The sequence below is a fragment of the Aythya ferina genome (assembly GCF_964211825.1).
Source record: "Aythya ferina genome assembly, chromosome: 7".
NCBI lineage: Eukaryota > Metazoa > Chordata > Aves > Anseriformes > Anatidae > Aythya > Aythya ferina.
Genome location: NC_140302.1, coordinates 21,953,827 through 21,976,802, shown reverse-complemented (window position 1 = coordinate 21,976,802; position 22,976 = coordinate 21,953,827). Strand labels below are relative to the sequence as shown.

General features: G+C 35.5%; 1 protein-coding gene across 1 annotated transcript; it reads right to left on the bottom strand.

The window, feature by feature from the left end:
- Positions 1-3,453: 3,453 nt before the first annotated feature.
- LOC311439602 (uncharacterized protein) lies at positions 3,454-22,976 on the bottom strand (the record flags this gene model as incomplete). The annotated part of the gene is made up of 4 exons (XM_084525495.1): positions 3,454-4,733; positions 5,881-5,973; positions 22,634-22,832; positions 22,927-22,976. The coding sequence occupies 4 exons, from the start codon at positions 22,974-22,976 to the stop codon at positions 4,728-4,730; spliced, it is 348 nt and encodes a 115-aa protein (XP_084381621.1). The 3' UTR covers positions 3,454-4,727.

The following is a 22,976-nucleotide window of genomic DNA, read 5'->3' as shown; positions in this document are numbered from 1 at the left end:
ACATACATTAGCTAGTTTACATTTACACATTTTGATCTTTCCCTGCAATTAGATGTATACAACTTCAATAAACAAGACATATATTCTGACAAGGAAAGCCACTTTCCACTACACATCAAAAAAAATTTCCTCTGCTTACAACTGAATAATTACAAACTATCTATATAGATATCTATATAGAAAATAGCTCCAGGTTTTAAAAAATTCTCAGTGCAACAATAGATGCAGACTCCTGCCCCCAGCCTCCTACCAAGAGGAAGGAGGCTTAAGCAAGACTTACAGGTACTGAAACTGCAAGCTTGAGATTCAGTATGAGTACTCATACGTAACGGTTGTATTTACCATGCAAGTTGATTGAATAATTATTTTATGTGCTAGCTAGTACATGCTTTCTACAGTTGTTTGAAAATGCTGCTTCCTGTTCTTGAAACACCTGAATTTACTCTCCTGAAACAGCAAGATAACACTTTCATAGAACAACCTGTTAAAGCTCTCATGAAAGTAAAGATGCATTTTCTATATTCTACAAATCATTTAAACGACCGCTCTCAGCACTGACTGTACGTTCTGTAGAAAAATTGTAACCTTGTAATTAATTACCATAACCAGTAATTAATTACAAGAAGATTAACAGCCATTAGAATGCCAATTTGTAGTATAATCATAGGAAAGACCAGGTTGGAAAGGACCTCAGATATTACTGGGTCCAGCCATTCACAGTAAAAGCAGGGCCTAGACAAGACTGTCCAACATCTTATCTAGCCAAACCCTGAAAGTCTGAAGTGGTGGAGTCAGTGGAAAACGTACAGTTCTAATCTTCCTACAATAAAGTTTAACAACATATAACCCTGACTTATTTCTTGTGGTACTGAAAAGACACATTACACGGTGACTACAGCCCATCAGACCAGTATTTGAAGACTTGTCCTCCTTTCAACCTCCAGATCCTCAGATGTATTAACGGAACTCCACTAGAGTAGAGGGCAAACTGTGAATCTGCCTATGGTCAGCACAGCATAGTGAAAGCTTTTGCTGGATGGTGTTCTACTTCAACTTTTTTTTTTTTTTCCACAAAGGTCATCCATACGCACATTTGGATTTCAAGCCCTTACCAATTATGTTGCTTAGAAGAGAGCTTTGTAGGCTCCTTTGTTTTTATAACAGCAACTACGGCAATGTTTTGTTAAGTGTAACTGCTGAAACTGTATGTTTAGACACATAAATCTTGTGGAAGGGTAAACAGTACTCTGGATGGCCTCTTTGCAGACCTTGGGAGATACAGAATTTCTTCAGAAATGCCACAGAGACAGTTTCCAGGGAAAGCGCCCATATCATGGAGAGTGGTTCCATGCTTCTGGTACTGCATTACATCTTGGTGCTCACATCATATCTTAATGCATGTTCACTGTGCAGCAATAAGAACAATCATCTGTAAAGACTTGGCTGTTCCATACCCTTCTAGCAAAGATTATGAATACCAAGAAGACTATCTTCATCGACAGATGAAGAAGTGGGTGTGTATCCACACATCCAAAAGATTGTCCAATGACAGATGTGAAAATAGGATAAGATCCTACTGGGCAACAGGTTCTCTACTAGGAAAGAAGTCCTTATCAGACTTCTGTACCTGGCTTCAGGGATGTTCTCTTTAGAGCCATAATCTCAACACTGAGATCGTTGTAAATCAGTTCTAGGAATCTCACGTTAAGTCTCCTAAGACACAGGCAAACTAGTTGGTAAAAAGGTAACAAGCATGCAACACTACTACGAGGACAGACCACAAAGGCTAAAGATACATCAAGAATTTTTTTTCACTTCTTGGATCAACCACATTGCCGGAGCACAGAGGTAGCATAGAGGAACTTTCATTGCCACTTTCTCTGTTTTGTTTGTTTCTGTAAGCCATTCCCTGCTTATATATTCCTGTTTATATTTTAGTACATTGATTTGTTTATATTTAATGGGAAGCCATCCTATCTCCCTATTGATTTCACCTTGCTTTCTCATATTCTCCTCATTGATGAAGCAGCCAACGTTCTGGAAGGGACAAAATATATTGAACTGCTTGCATTGTATTCCCTTGCAATATAGCCCCAGTAAGAGACTCCAAAAAAAATAGACAGCATTTTCCAGAGCTGGTACAAATAGCATTTTCCCCCATATAGCGATACAAAATAGGTAATCAGCAAGGATATACATTTCAAGTGAAAAAAAAAATATATATATATATTTTAAGCTTTCTCACATATTTGCAGTAAGAATATAAAACATTAATTTAAAGTTGTGCTTCCTTCTGCAACCTTTTATAAACTACTCTATGTTCATTCTATTCTGTGTTCTATATTCAATTGAAAAAGGTCTTTCATATGTCAAAAGAATAGTTACAGCACAAATTATTCAGATATACTGGTATGTTAGTAGAAAAACAGGATTAAACACAAACTTCCATAAGTATTTAATTTTACCTTACATACAGTTGCAGTGACTGCAGCTGTAAAAAAATGTAAAAAAACTGTAAAAAAAATAATGGTATGGCTTAAAGAAGAAACTAGTAGGAGCAAACAGCAGAAAGCTGTAAAATAACATGACAGAAGGGATCAAATTAGTATTTATTCATCTCTCCATTATTAAAAAGGAAAAACAAGGAACGTTTAGTGGAACCAAAAGGTAATATATTTAAATACAAAATTAACTACAACAAATTATCAGAGCTTTCAGCGAAGGCAAGAGTTTAGCAGGATTTTCAAGAGATTAAGCATTTACTTAGATAATGAAATCATTCAGGATTTAAGCCAATATTAGCAGAGGTAAAAAAGAAATGCCTCTTAATGCAAATCAGTCAAAAAAAAAGATTTCTTCTACCTTCCACTTAGCAAATGGGTCTGACTAAATGCGGAAAACAAAGGACTTTTCTAGATTTGACACAATAAAGCAGTTACTTTTAATTATTTTTATTTTTTATTTTTTGGTGACACAGACGTATATTTGATTCTGTTAAGCATTTAATGTGCTGTATGTTTTTGTTAGGTAAATAGGAAAAAAAATCTTATTTTGTGTCAGTAGTTCATAACTCATTATTAATGTTTGTGTCAGTTGTTTATATCAGCGATTAATAACACAGGCTTCATTTCCATTTGTATGATTCAGGAGTCCACACCTTTTTTTCCTGACTCTCAGGGCAACAGTAAAGAAAAATATATGTGCTGTCAGGAGGCTCTCCAGAAAGTCACCATAAAAATGGACTACAAAAAGCTAGTAATTCCTAAATTACACCCATCTTCAGTATAAAAGTTTAGTAACTGAGAAATTCACCACTGATCTCGGCATAAAGAAAAAGTACAATGAAAATACTTAATGTATTACAAAAATGTCTCTAATTTATGAATCTAAGGAATATAAAAGATTCAAAAAGTTGCAAGAAACATTATAAAGACAGACTGAAGAAACTCAATTTAACTTCATAAAGAACTGTTACCAACAGTGTCTGCACAAGAACATAACTAAAATAGGGTCTTAAGCAAGCAGATATGGGCATTAAAAACAACAATTCCAGGAAGTTGAATCTCGATAAATTTAAACTGGATATACATAGCAGAAACAAAGCACAGAGTAAATAATTATTGGGACAACTCCTGTAGGGTTGTGATACATATTCCATCATGATATCTCATTTTTAAAATGACTTTATCTGAAAGACATATATATTTTATATATACATATTTTATGAAGGAAGAGACAAGTTCATATCTGATGTCTTATTAAAAGATAGTCAACCCAGATTTTCAACACCAAAAGTATTTACACAAGGTCAGGTTTCTTTGTAAACTTCTAATAGCAGCTGAAAAGCTGAATACTTAGAAGAACCCAGATTTTTTCCTAAACCAGAACTATTTAAATGGAATAAAGTCAGTACTTCCCTAGTGGGTGCTACTGCCTATGCTGACTCTTGCTCTGCCTCAGAATTTCATCTTTCACGACAAATTTTGAGAGTTCAGCATGAGGACTCGCAATGTTTCATATAGTCTGATCCATAAATAATATGTGAGATAAGTCTTCTAGTCTACAAAAATCAGCATACCATATGCAGTTTTTAATATAAATCTTACCTTTTAACTGCACTGTAAAGTTTTATCCTATAGCTTCACTTTGAGGACAAAAGAAGCAGAAAACAGCTTTATTTTGCTTAAACTATGATAATATCTAGCCCTAATACCTTTGAGTAAAATTTCAAAATGCAGAATAAGTTCTTAAAGTATTTGGATCACATCATTTCTAGATACGAAATAGCTAGCGTCAGTTCAAACAGCTTTCAAAATTATACCTTTGGGTGCCTTTAGTTAGCTCATATGAAAATCTCCCTCTTCATTAACAGCAGACTTACACTATTGGGGTGCAAAACAAGGACTAAAGCTCTTACTGTAAATCCACAGCCTAGGCACAGGTGACTCAAGACCTAATGAAGTAATACCACCTGAGTACCTTGGAAAATTTGACTCATACATGATTGAACTGGAATTTAAGAAATTTGGATTTTAAGTTACATTATTCGCTTTTCCTTATTCGGGCTTAGAAAACTGAGGGCTGATCAAACTGGAATTCCACCTGAGTCCTGCTTAAGCCTGTGATGTAGGCTGAGGGTTGAAGGCAGGTCAGAGGAAAGTTCAGTGAGCATTTTGAACTGAGATCTCCCATCACTCTAAGGTCACATTTCAGCTTCAATCAAACTATCAAGTCTGTGGATTAAAGAGAAAAAAGTAGCACAAAACTTAAGAAACAACTGATTATAGAAGACACCAAATGTCCGTCCCCCCCCAAAAAAAAAAAAAAAAAAAAAAAAAAAAAAAAAAGGGCAGGCAATGCGAGAGTCAAGCTTTCTAGGAGGTGCACTGCTCATTGCCCTCTCTGACTGTACCCAAAATCCAGAAGACATACAGGGAACCAAAGGATTCACTCCAGTGAAGTTACTCTGCTTGCAAATGTGAGCAGACAGGCAATCAGAAGAAGGACCCAGAACTGTCAGGATCCCTCTTCCCCCTCACTGAGTTTCTTCTTCCTGCTGGTATGGATGGTAAGAGCCAGGAGGACTGCAACTTGGTAGGGCCTCAGAGGAGGAAGGATTAAATGAAGAAGCATAGGAAGAAGTACATCCAGAAACTCAGAAGAAGGTTCAGAAGGAGCCATAAATGGGACCACTATGTGGTGCACTCAGTGAAAACATACACTGGGGTCTCTGTCTCACCCACAAAACAGGGCAAGAAACAGGGAGCCCCAGGATCAGTGCCAGGAGTATGTTGTGTCCAGCACTCCATATGTTACCATAAAAAAGAAAAAAAATCCAACTGTTTCTTTTTGGAGCCAGATATAGCAAGTGAGGCTGATCTGTCTCGACTGGTTGCAACAACCAGCTTCAAAACAATTCCCTGCATATAAGGGTGTTCCTTTATTTGCTGAGATGATTTTAATCCCTTATCTGATCCATGATGTGACCATATGACCAGAAGTGACAGCATGAGGGAGTGTGAGGTATGGTGAAATTAGCAGCTGAGAAGCCACTTCTTTCAGCAGCAGTGCCATTTTATACAAACTTAACATAACCACAAAATTACAGCAGGATAGCTAAAATTAAGACACGGTTAATACCATCCATCTCCAACTCTTTAGCAGCATAAATATGGCTGATAACAGATGCTTTTTAAAGTTTATGTCACTACCTGAATTTCAAGCACTAGTGTATACAGACTGAAAATCAGCACTCATCAAATAAATACGAAGCATCCGTGAAACTAGCAGCTAGTTTACTTTCTCACTGATTTGCTCTTTAAAATCTCAAATTACAAAGTTAAAAATCAAGGGCTAAATCGTCACATAATATATTATTACCTTTCTCATTAAGCTGGCTGAACTCATTCTCTTTGCTGTAATAGAATCCACCTCTATCATTGATAGCTCCTTTTCTAATTGACTTTCATACTGCTGGAGAAAACAAAAACAAAAAACAAACAAAACAAACAAAACTAAAAATCAGTACATAAGTCACGCAAATATTTACTTTTATTTTTTTTCCCCAGAAAAAAACACAGCTATTTCACTAACTCGTAAAAAGTTAGGCACTTCTACATGAATATTAAAATTAATTGGACAAGTAGAGAAATTTGAAAGGAATGATATGTACTTGATGCAGATGAGAAAATGAAGAGCAGCATATATCTGGAGAGCCTTAATTTGAGGCCATAAGGAATAGAAAACGTAAAAGCATCCAAAAAGTATATCAACAGAAATTATTTTTATGGTGTTACTTTAATTTAGTTTGATTACCGAGTTTGTCCCTAGATTGAATCTCCTGTGTAAGAGGAAGGAGAGCCTGCAGAATCAAAAAAAAAAAAAAAAAAAAGTATTAAAAAATTAGATAAATGGGATATCTGCATGTGGAAGGAAAACAGAACACACAGAGACACTTGAGGATTTTTCTCAGAAGTATTTCAGCTGGAGACAATACAAGTGAAGCCATAAGTTTAGTGTAATTTAACAAAAGTGAAAACCGGGGGCAGGGGGGAAACATTGGAGATGCAGATAAATACAACAACATTTATTAGGAAACAATGTTCATTGAAACACTTTAGAGCTTTCTACAGACAACTTCCCTTCATAGTACTCTTACTGTCTCCTCATGCTAACTTTATCTTTGCAATAGTCCTGCAGAGACCTCACAGCTTCTTATCTTGAGGCTCATGTCTTCAGTATTTTTCCCTCTCTATGTTATGCTTAATTTCAAATGAATTTAAACAATAACAAAAAGACTAAAAATCAAAACTAGGAAACGAAATAAAGACACTAGGTACTATTAAAGGAAAACACAAACACTATGTTGTGATCAAGTGCAAAGAGAAAAATAATCAGAAGAACGTTTCCTGGGGTTGAAGCAATATTTTAAGATATCAGTAGCAATGCTGTCCAAAACATTACAAACTTCTGCTTCACTTAAGGGAAATTCATTTCCTTTGCTAGAACTACATAAGCAATAAGGTACTCTTTTGAATAAGCCAGGGCATCTGCCTGGCTTTCAGTATTATCTTGTGATAATGAACTAGATTCTGTTACATAAGCATATGAAGGAACAGGAAAGTTGGACTCAGACACTGAAAAAAAAATAGTTAGAGATTAAAGTTAATACAATTTGTCACACACAAGTTAAAACAAAGATTGTATCTGAAATATCAAATGTGTGAAATATTGTATGTGGTATCTTCTAACAAATGCAGGTACTTGTTGAAAACAGAAGTTTAACTACCTAATACTCCTAAATCACAACAGCTGGAAGCGTTTATACAGTTTTTAATCTTTTCTTCAGAAACAAAGATAAATCCTACTTGCAAGCATTTCAAGACAGAAGTATTTTAGAATTGTTTGTTCCTTGAACCCTGCATACCAATTTCAAAATACCTTTTTTATTTTTTTTTTTTTAATTAACTTCTAGAACCTTTACATAATCAGAAATCTTGAGGGAATTTGTGTATCTTCCTGACTAGCACCAATAGCATAAGCCTATGCTAAGTTTGTGGCTTATCTGAACATAGATTACTTATCAGGCCAAATTATAATGGTTTCTAGTTGTAAACAAATCCATACTTTTTTACTGGAATGAATTTTTAAAACTAAAAGGATACATTAACGCTTGTTCTACTTCCTTTCTTCTTGCTTATTTTCTAAAATTTATATAAATATTTTTTTCTGCATCACATTAATTCAACTGCACTTTCCTGAGTAGTATCATAAATTGAAGATGATTCTTGCAAAAAGTATTTTCTTATTTTTTCCCCCTTTTCACTGGATTATCAGATATCTACTGACCCAGTTGGAATTACTAGATGCATCGGACGTGTGGAGCACAGCTAATGAACCCTGCAGGATACATTGCATAAGACCAACACATCTCTCACATATCAGAATTCCAGCCAGTATTCTTGGGAGTTAATCTGCATGCAGCAATGAAGCAAATGTGTCCACATCATCCCAGAGTTAGAGCATGCATGAGCCATCTGTGCATCCTGGAAAGGAAGGGATCTTTATTCCAGTCACAGAAGTGACCTTTATACAACCACAGAAAAAGATACAGCTTGCTTCTTTTCATTTTAGGTCTCGTACCAGAATAATGATCTCAGACAACAGTTTGGCATTAGGATTTTAAATAACTATGATAACTATTTAAGTTTTATTCTCATGCTTTGCTCTTATCTATTTTTTAAAACATAATTAGCCTTAACTCTGTTGCTGTTATTTATAACCTTGAAGCCAAAGAACTTAAAAATAACTTAAGAAGAACTTAAAAATACTAAAATATTAAAACTATACTATTAAACAGTATAATATTAATATTATTAATATAATATAAAATTAAAATATAAATCATTATAAATTAAAATACAACTAATATTAATAATACTATAATATCAATATACTATTAAATATTAATACTATTAAAAATACTAATACTATTAAAATATTAATAGTATCGACAAGTATCCTGTCTCCTAACACTGTGCAGACAGCGTATATTTTCTTCTAGAAAACATGTCAAAATGCTCTGTCAAAAAATGCTAGATATTACCATAATCAATCCCATCATACATGAATATTCAGGATATTTGGGATCAAGATGAATTTCTTTGGCCCATTCAGTAAGTCTGGGCGTCACTGAACCATCCAACTCCAGTAGCTATTTCTGCATTTATATTTCTCAGCACGCTAAAATAAAACCATCTAGCATTAACTGCAGAGCATTTAAGGAAACAGATGTTTATTGTATCAGAAATCTCAGAAAGTGTATACAATATTCAGAATGAATTTCTAATTCTGACAGATAAACCAGATTGTCTGATTTAATCTTATAGCTGTAAAAAATAACTAGAAAGCACCAAAAAACATTAAGTTGTCACGCTAATGTTTCCCACAGTTCTGAACATGAAATGCTAACCGATGAGAATTCTGATAAACTTAAAAAATATATGATTCATTACCACCTGCATCAAGCAGAATTTACTGGCTGAGAAACAGGTGCAACAGGAAAATGCTTCCTTCATCAGCTGCCCAGAATAAAGCATGCATGAGTTTGCCTAACATCAAAGGATAGAAGTTTCTCCTTTTCATCGAGGAAGAAAGGTCCATGTAAGTCAAAATTTGTTGATGGAAGAGAAAAAGCCATTCAATCTTGTTTTGAAACATATTTGAAAGTTTAAGATTTGAAACGTCAGCTCCCCCTTTATCCCCAGCCCCCCCCCAAAAAAAAAAAAAAACCACAGCCATGCATCCACTTAATTTTAATTGGCCAAGGCAACTACACATCTTTCAAACAAAATTTATACTTCTCTACCTCACAAACACCTCACCCATATTCTAACATCTGAACGGCTGATAAGCATGTGCCTAAGTATCTTCCTGAAGGAGGGTGCTTTCTTGAATTACAGATAGCAGAGGAGAAACATTCAGTTCTCCAAAACCTTCTGAAAATATACATGTAATTCAAGTAAAAAAAATCACCAGACAAGAACATGTACATATCAGTATCAACAGCCTGTCCCTTCACTCCAGCAAATCAGTTTGTCTTTTGTTTTGTTTTCCCTAGAAAAGAGACATATCCCTTGTTATCAATTGGTGTTCAGATCCCAAAGCAGACTTCACCCACTTCTTTTAAGCTATCACCTGCTGTAACTTACTATATGACGTATTACTTATGACTTACTTCAAAAATAGTACCTTCAGGACTTGGACACCTCTACTACAAAATTATGTTGCTTTCACTCCAAATAATTCTCTTTAAAATGTTAAGGAAAAAAAAAATCAGCGATCTCAATCCATAGAGGTCTCTGGAAGAACCCCTAGAGGAAAAAACAGATTTAACTACCGCAGACTACTGCAGAACTCCATGAACCAAGGAAAATGACTTGGATCGAAATCTTTAAAAAAAATTTCAAAGAACTTCCTCATAGATGAAAGCTTTCATAAAAGACATTAGGCTGGAGGAGATATCCAGGTCATTAAATCCAATACCTTATTATCAAAGGCAAATATGTCACAAACCCTTTCATTATATTACTCTCAAACCTTCTGAGTTCTGAGATTTTAAGCTCACAGAAGTCATGTTTGTCAGCTTTAACACATTTGTGGACATTTGTTCTTGCACCAGTGTTGTCTTAATTTAAATTAGTCTTTCCTTCTCTGGGTTTCTCTTCCTGTTGCACTTAGATTAAGCAACTGTGGAAGAGCTGCATAGCTATGCCCCCATCACATGTTAGGAGCATGTGCTTCAATAAGCGATGCTAAAGAAGGGAAGGGGAAATCACAGCCATCTCAACCCCTTCAGTAAAATGTTCTCTGAACACAAATGCTCTCAGATTTTAGATTCTCATAGATGAAGATAAAAAAATAAATAAATTTTCAAGCAAAAGCCTTACACTACGAAAAATTAGTCATCCAACAAAATAACTGTTACTAACACAGGGCTGGATAACATTTAATATTGCTTTGGATTCCTAAGTTTTCAATAAGTAAATCAAAGGAGGTTGCACACATCTTAGAAACCAATCAACTTGTTCCAGGCTACAAATTTCTTCACAGCTTTGGATTGCTTTTTAAGAATACAGGCAAACTGATGTTGTGTAACACCATTGGACACTTTCAAAAGTGTAGTCCTATTAACTTCAGCATGTATCCTTCAGCACAACCTGTAAAAGCATGAAGTGACCTAGTAACTACTAAGGCAGGTAATATCCATGGGATTCTATACAAGGGCTCTTGCTTGCAATACTGGGGCTACAGAGTTCAAAACGTGTTTAATAGGCCAAAGCTACAGATCATATCTCCAGATTACAACATAAACACAATGAATTCAGACAACATGCATGTCAGGAACTTCATACTGCCTGTTTCAACATTTAACTTGCAAGTAAAAGCGAAACTATGCCTCTTTCAATACACCTTTGCTGTTAACATCCTTACAGGGAAGGGCTAAGAATTTTGAACAGTTTATCTGGTGACAATTTTCATAGCATCTGGACACTTCACAACCTTACATGTGATTATTCCAATAATAGCCCAGAAGCACTACGAAGTCATTTCAGTACCAGAGAACAGAAAAAGGAAGTACCATTAACAGCATTAGCCACTTCTACTGTCACGTTCAAGTTGGAACTCATGTTAATTTGATCTCCAAATTCATTTCAAAATACCTGCAAAAGTTACATTTTGTAAATGCACCCCCTATATTTTTTTAAGCATTAATGAATGTTTTTAATTGCAGTAAATGCACATTTTCATAACTAAGTCATGAAAAGATCTACATCATTACGTACAGGTGCTGTTATCCAGCAGCAGATGCTCTCAGCAATGATTATATATTGCTTTCAAATCCCTGAGGAGAAATTTAAGATTAAATTTAACATTACCAAAAAATATTCAGGATTATTGATTTCACTGAAAATGTTTCTATATGGTAATGTTCTATCTACTTTCTGACAGTTTTTTCAAGTCTAAATTTTATCCAAATATTAATATATTTAATGTATGGTTACTGATACTGTAACACTGTTTTTTTCTGAGCTGTTATCTGATATTGATGTATTAGTACTCTGAAAATATGTTTAATGGATCTTATCAACCAAGTTCGTGATTCAAGTGATTTTTTTCAAGCCACAATTCTATCATTTGAACCAGTCACATTCCTCTCCTTCAGTTATTCACTGAATTTGTTATGCTTAAAAATTGGGGATTGATCCAATTTTTCTGAACCTTACAGAGTTATAACAGGGCCATGCATAGCAGAGAGATTCACAGTGGAAATAAACTAGATTATTTCAATCATCCTTCAATCACCTTCAATCTAAAAGATTCATTTTGGTACCCCAATGCGGATAGTATCTGAAATTTGTATCAGGTACTACTTTAAAACCTAGCTATTAGAAAGACATCAATGTGCTGGAGACTTGCTTTTTATTTTAAATTATCTTTGTAAAAATACTTCTTCCTTCTGTACTTTATTACTTCTCTTTTCACATCTCTTGTTGTAGATAACAAAAGGCAAAAGGCAGAAAAACTAACAAGAACAAGTACAGGAATCCTTTGCCACGGTATTTCTTTTTGCCCACAAATTTCTGTGCAATAAACCTAATCAGAATCACACACTTTAGGATGGCTCTGGGATGAATCCAAACATTCCTTTTGCTTTTCATTCATAATTTGATGGACATAATTAATTTGATGGACAAATTAACCCTTTCTCTAACATGAGAGCTAGTTAAATTAACTTACACATGGTTTTACTTCCTTTTCATAAAAATGAACAAAGACATGATACTTTACATTGATTGCCAAGAGAACCTGAGAAGGCGTTTTCCTGAATTATTTGTTAATCCCTGTGACATTAAGATTCTCTGGTTTGTCACATGTAAATGTAAAGTACGCAAAGTCAAGACTAAATTCTACTCTGAAGGATTTGGGGCTGCCTAGTAACCATAATATCAGATGATTACTTTGTTTACTGCTACATATTAATTCCAGACATAGTAAACATGCAGAAAAATGAACAAGAAGGTAACTACAACGGTCCTCTTCACCAATACAGAAAGAACAAGGCATAAGACAAACTGTGGAGTTCATTTCCAGTTATTCTGTGCTCAAGCACAGGGTTTATAATCCACAGGAGCTAGAGAGGAAGCAAGAGGAAGAGCTTTAGTCAGGAAACAGAAACAAATAGCTGCAGAATGGATGGAAACCTCTGAGCAGTGGGGGAAAGTCAACCAGAAGTTGCTGAAGATTAAACTTAAAAAAGCTTATCTGAGCCGCTATTTATTACTGGTCCCTGCTTCTAGGTAGAACAGTGGCAAGTATCTGTATCTAGCTTGACCCAAGATTAAAAACAAAACAAACAAAAAAAAAAAAAAAAAAAAAAAAAAAAAAAAAAAAGGAAAGAAAGAAAAAGCACAGAGTTGCTGTAGGGGGCACTGTAATCCTTGACTTGCTCTAAGAGTAGAGGAATTGTGAAGACGGATCAACTCGTGTGTGAATGTGCAGTTGGAGAAACTAAAATGAGGTCACATTGCAGCTACAACAGAACCAGGTCACCTAGTTGTCTAACTGACATCCACTACTGACAATACAAGTAACTAACTACTCATATACTTCCCCAGCCCTCCCCAATTATATATCTAATAATATTCTTAAATATATAAACAATTTATTTTACTGAGATCAGTTAGGAAACAAATTATATATTCTAAAGAAACTTTAGTTTTTCCATGTTAATCAAAAGCTTACAGCAATGTATAGAAATCTCACTACATGCAAATCATAAACACTAGACTGGCTTTTCCAGTTAACAGAAGACCAATTTGTCTTATGATACAGCATAAGGGGCAGATGAGCCACACACACACAAAAAAAAAAGTTAATAAAACCCATAATGGGTCAGACTACAGGTCTAAGTTCTAGGTACTATTCTATTTCTGATATAACCAACAAAATAGATCTGTAAAGCAAATAAATAAAACTTTCCCTGAGTACTCTTTGAGCATTAGTCTATTTCTCACACCTGTTATAAGTTAGTACCTTTATGTGTAACAGTTTATAACAGACTTGTTCCATTCATTAATTCAGTCCCTTTTTGAACCTGTGCAAGTTTTTAGTCCTAACCCTTCTTCGTCTCAACAATGTGCCCTGGGAGGGACTGACTCCTTTTGGTCAGTACAAACTTGGCCCTGACAGTTCCTGTAACAAAGTCTGCCCAACCTTTCTGTCTGAAGAGGACGCGAACAATTGGGCACTGTTCATCTTGTGCATTCAGCTGAAGTTTAATAGACATCCATTGCATTCCTTCCCCTCCTAAGACATCTCCTTTCCAGGTTAGTGTATACTGGGCACAATCAAGGGTAATTTCTCATACATGAGCATGCCCTTCAGTTCATCTTACTGCCCTTCTCTGTACATTGCTTAGTTTTGAAGAAAATTTTCCATTGATGAGATGGGGTAGAGGACAGAACTGCAACACTTTAAAAAAGTGGAGCAGTCCAGGTTTATAAAGTGGCATAACAAATTATTCTTCTGTTCCATATTCCTTTCCTAGTTATTCATAGCACTCGTTCTTTTCTGATCACCACTGAGCAGATGCTGTAACATCTAATGTAGTTGCAAAGTTTCAAAACCTGAGAAACTTTCACTAGCTCATGGACTAACACGGTGTACAAGGAGCTAGTATTATTACTTGCACTTGTCCACACCATCAGCCATTTTCTTTCTTAGACACAAAAACCTTCTACATGTAATGTTCACATTGGATCTTTGACTTCTATCCCTCTGCACCAGTTAGGCTGGTGAGCAAACGTTGCCTCATGTTCCCCAATCACTGGCTCACCAGTAACTGCTCCCTAGCTCACTCTCTCGAGCTGTTATAATAATGATGGGAACTGAGCTTCCTGCTTTTTCTGAGTTTCCTATTCATCCAAGGAAAGGAAGTGCCAAGGAAGAGAAACATTTCTAGTCAATACACATCAACTACATTTACTAAAATGACACATTATTTTGAGTAATATAAACTCAGGCACCTGAAACTGTATCTGAACAAGTGATAACACCTCACAGAAGTCCATTTGTAGAGATGTTGTGTCTGATCTCACAATCACAAGCATCTGCAGAGACTTCATGCTAACGATTGTTTGAATAACTGCATATTTTACAGTGAATTTGTATTCCATAGAAGAGTTGTGCTTCAAGCATGTATTTCTGAGATACATACTTGAGATTGCTTCCATGTGAACACTTCTCTGCAAGCTTGCATGAATACCTATTGCACGGCTGTATATTCAAGTCACACCACATGATCACTTAAGAAATTACTCTTCTTGGGTAGATGAGTATATTGTCCAGTTTCATATTAAGCAAACTATCATCAATTGTCAAAGTTAAAACAATTACCTCATGACCCTAAGAGGTACAACATCCAATAGTCAGACTAGCATAGGAGTTGTTACTTCTTCGCATTTTTCTTTATTAGGTAAAAAAAATTATACTGTACATACAGCAAGTGCTTATAAAATGAAAGGATACATGGGTAATGTCACACAAAATTTAGGAATTTCATTATTAATTCTCATTATTTTTCATTTTAAATTAAGCCAAGAAAACCTACAATCTTTTATAACCTCTGTATTTTTAGTCATAAGTACTTATATGAAAACAAATAATGTCTTACAAGAAAAATCAAAGCAGAAAGCAATATTTTCTAGATATAGTAAACTTGATTATTTTCAAAGTTATGCTACCTTATGTGCCACTCTTCTACAGTTTTTCTTCTTACTTGGGTTGTTTCGAAATTTTCTCCTATTTTTTGTAGCATTCAGTGTTTTGTTAGAACATTCACTTCTAAAAATGACTTTCACTTAAGACAGTTGTAAGACAACTGAGCATGTCTACCATATAAATTTGTCAAAAAAAAAAAAATCAGGTACATTTAAATGCAGTCATAACAAGGGTTAGACTTCTAGCATGAACACATCTTTATCGGTTTTAAACGGGCAAAAGACAAGTCTAAGTACAACAGCATGGAAATCAGTGCAGTGGAAGATGTTCTCAACTCCTCTTACTCAGATATAACTTTGGCAGACATCGTTTGAAAAACAACTGTATGAAAAGGATGGGAACAACTCTTCCTCACTATATTGACTCAAAATTCAATGCAACATCAGAAAGTTTTAGAGAAGTTACCTCAGCTGGATTTTGACTTGAGTTCAAATGATTTTAAATTTTTCTTTACAAACCAGGGAGTCTAAAAACTACCCTCTCCAACACATCATCAATTATTGTCTATTATTATACTCCTAACAAAAAACACTCGTCTGGGAAATAGCTGCAGGAACAATCAGTTTCAGGCATTAGCTGAAAAGATGTATGTACTGTAAACCTTGCCCTGCTTTTATCATAACCTGCTAGTTCCCTATCTAAACAATGATATACTATTTAAAGAGGCTAAACTAGCAGATGACTTTCACGCATCTGAAGTAACCATTCACTTAAAACATAAATCAAGATTTGTATCACTGAAACATGTCTACGCTTTAGATTGTATATGGTCAACTTCAGAGTCAAGTACTATATTAACAGCCCTTTCCCCACAACAACAATGAAACCAAATCAACACACCCTTGAAACAGTACTTGGGTTTACATTCTAAACTAACACTACTGGCCCCTGTACTTAGGTGCTTAAGTATTGCTGGGAGCAGGGTACAGAAATACATCATTCTTAGCCTGTCTGCAACAGTTGCATTTGTGATACACAAACCACTTCAAAGCGGCATGTCTATGCAACTCAATCCTACTTGAACCTCACCAATTCGGTAAGTTTCTCCAAAAGCCACTTCTGCCACATCATGCTTCATGGCAGCTTCTTTCTGTAGACAGCAACAGACCTTGTGTCCAGCCAGTAATCCCCAGTTACTGAACTGACACTGCTTAGGAAGGTGCAGAACTGAGGCTGAGGTGATGGGGACAGGAAGAGCAGCATGGTCTTATGTAAGGGCGTGAAAGTATTTACAGAGGTTTGGGGGCATCCCTCCTCACACACAAGACCTCATATATCATCTGGCACTGGTATCACGGCCGGTAAGTGAATACAAGGAAATTAAATGCAGGAACCTCTACCTTAAACCATGGGAACTGCCACAGAGTTCAATGGGACTATTCAATGTAAGCATGTAAAAATACAAATTAACAGACTTCTAGCTGACTGCTTAAGTTTTGCTGCACAATAGCAGGAAGTATGTAAATAAGTATTTTTATTGTACTACCTTCCTGTAGGATCTGATTTACAAGTTCTTCTATTTGTGGTCTACCAACACATGCAATGTCTTCAGTAAACTATGAAAAACAATTCAGGAAAGCCTTTTAATGTTTTAAAATGAAAAGTAAATCCTGCTCCTCCCCCGTATGTTAACTGGTTGACCGACTGCTGTCACATTTTTGTATTATGAAATACAAATACTAAAAAGCTAAAGTGAAGTAAAAATATGAATTTTCTAATATCCGAGATATAACATTGATCATTCATTCCCAGACAGACTCTTTCCTAATGCAAAAAGAAAAAAAAAAAAAAGTAAATGCAAATCAATCTGTTAGTAGTCTCTAGTCCATCATTTTTGTCAAAGACATTTTTAGTGAAGTCCTGACCATACAATTTGCTCCCCCTGGTGGTTACAGGTCAAGTTCATGCTTCACAGCATACATACGATAAAGCCTGTTTCTCAGTTCTTTCTTTCCAAATAGAGACTAGCACCTTATAAAATTAAATTAATATTTTAGTTGTTCCACACTATTTCAGATTCACGATTACATTTTAAAAAATACTGAAGATCAGAAGAACGAATAACATCAGACTAAAGCATAAGCTTGTAGGTTTATTGAAATAACAGTACCTGAAAGGAAGAGAGATTTATAATCACTAAACTTCTGTAAAAAATACAACACAATCAAATCAGTATTTAACATTACATAAAACAGGGATATTGGATAGTAGCACACTGTACCATTAAAAAGAGAACACAGCTGTTGCTCAGAGGTCTGTTTCCAACTTGTTCCAAATGTCAAAGCTACCTGTTGAAAATTTACAGCATGCCTTAGCTGTTGATTATTTGATTTTCCTTCAGTCTTAGCAATAAATAAAATTGCATAGAAACATCCCACAAAAATACATAAATATTCCTTTGAAAAAATCCAGGCCAAATCACAGGATGCAAATTTTCTCTTTTCAAGAGAGAATAAATTTTGACTGCTCTCATCACCTATGCTGATGCAAATCCACACTACTTACATTCAAAAACAAAGCACTAACTATTCCAGATTTGTATCACCATAGCTATTAACAGAATTATTAATAGAATGTATTCATAGTACATTTTGTATGATATATTTTTCAATTCTTTTTCGTGCTTGATTAAGAATAAAGCCTCCACAACTTCGAAGAATGATTCAGTTGAAAATTTAAGGACCCAACTGAGGTTTAATAATTATGAATGAAATCAAGTGAGCTATAGTAACAGAAATATATAACAGAATTAGCAGGCACTGTTTTTAATAATAAAATTGATTATCAGATTGTATTGAAATCCAAGAATAATTCAATATAAAATGCATTTGACAGTAAACAAGACGTGTAGTTTTACATTTCATAAACGAGGCATCTCAAAACTGCAGCAAGAAAGCACTTACTAGGACAAGAATTAAGAACATCTCTGAGGAAAGAAAATCTGACAACACAAACAGCAAACTCAAAATACTTGCTTAAAATATTTAAAGTACATGCTCCATGATCAATGCTATACAATATAGCATCAATTGAATATCAAAATATATTAATAAGAAGATTATAAAGATCAACATTACAACAGCTGTTTCAGTGTAAATCACAGTTTAAATTTTCAGAACACACTTCTAGCAGCAACAGCCATTCTGGCTGTCATCCACTGACTACAACTCAGAGTAGTGTGGGGTAGCACACAGGAATAATTAAGTAAACCAAACAGCACCACCCAATGAAATTTCAAAAACATTAAGAACAACAACAACAAAATTGGCTTCAGCAAGCAAGATGATTAACTGATTTTTAGATCTGTGTTACTCACACATCCTTGATTAAGCAAGTGGTCTATTTTGAAATAGCTAGTTAGGAATGAATTTGGCATTAGCTCTAACTGTGAAGGAGATATTCTATTTAATCTACGCTGCTATTGCATCTGACACTGTAACTCAAGTGACAGCAAAGAAAAGCACAAGCTTTGGGAATGCACCATAATTTCAAAGTATATTTAGTGCTACTACCAGAAAACTGCATCTGATTAGGGCTGTAATAACGAGAATTTGATCTGAACTGCGTGACCTACACATAAAAAAGGCTTACTGCACAGACTAATGCCTTTTTTTTTTTTTTTTTAATTAAGGACAGAAAATATGAAATCTCAAAGAAAATTGTACAGATAACAGAACAAAACTGAAGCCGGAAAGGTAAATCCTAGCAGAAAAAAAAGTAATACATATTTTACAAACCACGTATGCTGTTATAAGATATGCTTTAATAAAGCTGCACTATGCAAGGAATATATGTCATACCTACAAAAGTTATCCTGAAAAAATAATCACTGAAACAATCATTGTAAAAAAAAATTATCAAGAAGTTAACAAAAATGAGACTGCAAATGAAATTCCATGTAAATGTACAACAAGAAGAGCAGGCATAATCTGTGGTTGTATAAACAGTGACAACATAAGCTTGCAGAGGGACTGTAGATCTATACAGTACTGACCTGGCCAACATTGTAACACATTTTGGGTGTCCATATTCTAAAACATTACAAAGAAAACCAAGAAACAGTACATTATAAAGCTCCACGGTAATTATTACAAGGTTGGAGAGTTTCTTAGAAAGGGATCTGAGAACTGTAATAAATTATGCCACATTTCAATTTTCTTTAGTACACTGAAAGGATTTATCATGTCCAGAATGACTGTTCCTGTAGAGAAAGATAAAAAGAGCCAAGAAACTGAATAAAAACTACATGTGAAATACGATAAGGTAGTAGTAATTAAATATGGGTATAAACGGTAAGAGGAAGATGTGCATTCTCCATCTCCTGAGAGATGCAAATAGAGACTACAAGACTCAAAACTGAAAATTTAGTACGAATGATTAAACAGTTTGTTTACAACAAGAATATGACTTTCACTTTTGATAAAGTTATTTTTAAAAGCGTCCAAAAGTATTTTCTTGTGACACGTAATTTCTAATCTTCAGTTCCTTAGAGGACAGTTCTGCTAACAGTCATAACTTCTACTTTTAGCACACATTTCTATACTTTGTTGAGAAACTGGCAACATTATGATGTTTCTGGTAAATTTTAACTGACAGTTCAAAACTTGGTATAAAACCACCAAGATTAAATTTTATAAAAATGTATTAAAGTTGCATAGCTACTAGAGAAGAGCATTGCTGCTTATTAGTACTGTTTATGTAACCGCTGTCATTCACACTGATGTGTAAGGCTTTCTGAAACTACATATATGAAACACAGCATCTTAATTGCCTGAGGAATGCAAAAATAAAAAAAAAAATTTTTTGCCTTTTCACACAGCAAAATTCTGCTATACCATATTAAAAAGTAACCATAGCAGAACACCTTTCTAACTGTCCCAAAGATTTTTTTTTCCCCAAGATTCTTTATTCTTTCTAGCTAATTAGTTTTGCAGAGATGGATTATATGCTTACTGTCTATAGAATGCGCACCAATATTAGAAGACTACAGTAAAGTTGTTATCACACTGCCATAACACGCAAGCATACGAGCTTAGAAGTCCCCACAAACCTACCAGTGCCTTGACGCACTCTCTCAGAACTGTGTAGCTGAGTGCTCATTACTGTCTTTGCTGTTCCTTGGTTGCACAGCCTGGCTGAATGACTGCTAATTAGTTTGCCTCCTGGATTTGCTCTCTAATTTCAAGTGGCAACCCCTGGAAGCATCCTATGCAAAATATTCAGAAGGGCCAGAAACTAGAACAGAAATTTCTTTGTTAAAAATTACTTGCTAGACCAAATACATCAGCCTTTTTATTCTACAGCTCTGAAGATTATATCTCTTAAAATTTAACTATACATTGTCAATCTTTTTCCTTTCATCTTGTCTTTGCAACCTATTAGGCAATGAACTGATTGCATTCACTAAGTCAGGCCTTGCTTATGAGTGAGGCATTCGCATCTTACTGAGGAGCGTATTTGTTTTCTAGTAAATTAAAGAGGACGCTAAACAACTGATATAAATTATCATTTAAAGCACTAGGTTTAAGCAGAACGCTTGATACTAAAGTATAAAAAATTCAAAATTCAACTGTTTCTCAACGATGAAGCATGAAAATTTCATGAATTCATGGCTTTCTCAACAAAAGCACCTTGTGATTACACACGATTCTTTTAAACAACTGTGACTTGCACAACGGTCTTAGGATTTGCCTCAAATTAAAAAATTTTAGGACTATAAGTTGTATGTTTCCTTTATTGAAGACATGGGATTTTTTCTCCCTATTTCTGGGACTAAAAGAGACAACACAGTACTATCCAGAGTTGCAACAACTCTTGATAATGTTGCCATGAAACCTGGATGGCTACAGGCCATTTGATGGCTAAAATGTGAGCTGCATTTATAACACTCACAAACCTGAAGAAAATCCAAAATATAACCTGCATTCTACTATTCTCAGGACATAAATAAAAGTTTTGTACTAAAAATTAAAAACAATAATTTATGAAGAAAACCTTTTGTACTCCCACTACAATAATGTTATGGTAAGCATGTAAATCATCATAATGGTCTCTGAGAAACATATGCTTTACACAACCCATCAATGATCCAACTAATTAAAAGATACAATGCCAATTTAGTTTTCTAAAAACAATTTTCCTCTCAGCAGATACAACTTCTTCTTGTTTTCTTGCAATGTAGTTGCAACTCAAATGACTTCATAAAAACAGTTCAACCCATTTCCCTATATCCTTTCCTCTAAAAGAAAAAAAAGGCCCCCTATAGCCTGCTCCACTCTGTACAGAAAATTTCTGTTAGCTTAGGAGCCAAATGCTAAGACAGCATTACACAGCAGTGCAGAAAACTGCCTCAGTGGTAGTGAAGAATTATTTCCCAGCATACATAAGTTAGATTTAGTTAAGACTAACCATTCAATAGGGGATAATGCCACAGCCTCTCAGTTCCATATTGAATTTTAGGGAGCTGGAGGTAGGACTGCTTCTGGTTTCAAAAATATGAAACCATTTCTATTCTTGTGTGTAACAAGAAGATTACTGCCATGGTTCTAACCTAAACTCTTATTTCTAAAGCATTAACTGGAGACTTTCTCCACTAATTTAGCAAAATCTGAAGTGAAACCTTTCCTGTGTGCATTTAGAAAAAAGTGGGAAAGTTAAAATGCCTTGCAAAACAAAACACCTGTGGAACTCATGGTTTCCTATATACTCTTCTAGTTCTTATTTATACTAGCACAAACAAAAATATGGAATAGGAGAGTTTCTTTTCAAGTTACTCCACTTAATTATTTTACCCCATAACTTTTCATTTTTCTGATCACAAGCCCTTGTTTTAGGTGTCTGCATTAAAAAACAAAGTTAGTTTAACACGTGCAGTCTGAAAAAGGCCATTGCTTCAGAGCAGATTCAATCCAGCTGCGTAAGCAAACCAGAAGCTATATAAGCAATGCTTTAGTATCTGCAATAAAGGAGTTAAAGTGACAATAAGAAACTAACATGTACATTTCAGAAAGAAAGATGGCTTTTTCTTCAGTACACTAACCTTTTACAAGAAGACTGCTAACATACACCATGTACCAGCCTTAAAAATATTTGTACTGTCTTGATTAACTCAGCGCAATGATTTCATTCAACATTGCGACTCTGCAATTAAATGGGCTCATCAAACGAATGGTAAGGAACTCCACGAGGAGACTCAACTTCTCTTATTAAGAAGCAAACAGAAAGCGCACGAAACCCTGAAATCGCTTCGCAGCACTTGTACGCTAACAGCCCCAGGCTACCAAGCACCTACGCGTTTTAAACCAGGCATTTGGAGGGAGCTGAAGAGCTGCAAGGCTGCAGGCTGCCTGCAAGGTGGACGGTCCTGCAGGGGGTCACTGGAAAAACGAGGGGGGAACGAAGAGGAGACGAAGCAGTCACTGTAGGAGCGAAGACCACAGCCCCGCGTTCCCTCAGAGTCCCCACAAAGCTGCGACACCCCCGACACACGACTCCCCGGGACCCCACACCCACCTCCCCTCAGCCGCGCCCCCTCTACGCGGCGCGCATGCGTCCCGCGGCTCCCCCCCGTGTGCCGCCGCGCACGCGCAGCAGCTCGCGATTGGCCGCCCCGGCTGCGGCGGAGCCGGCGCCAT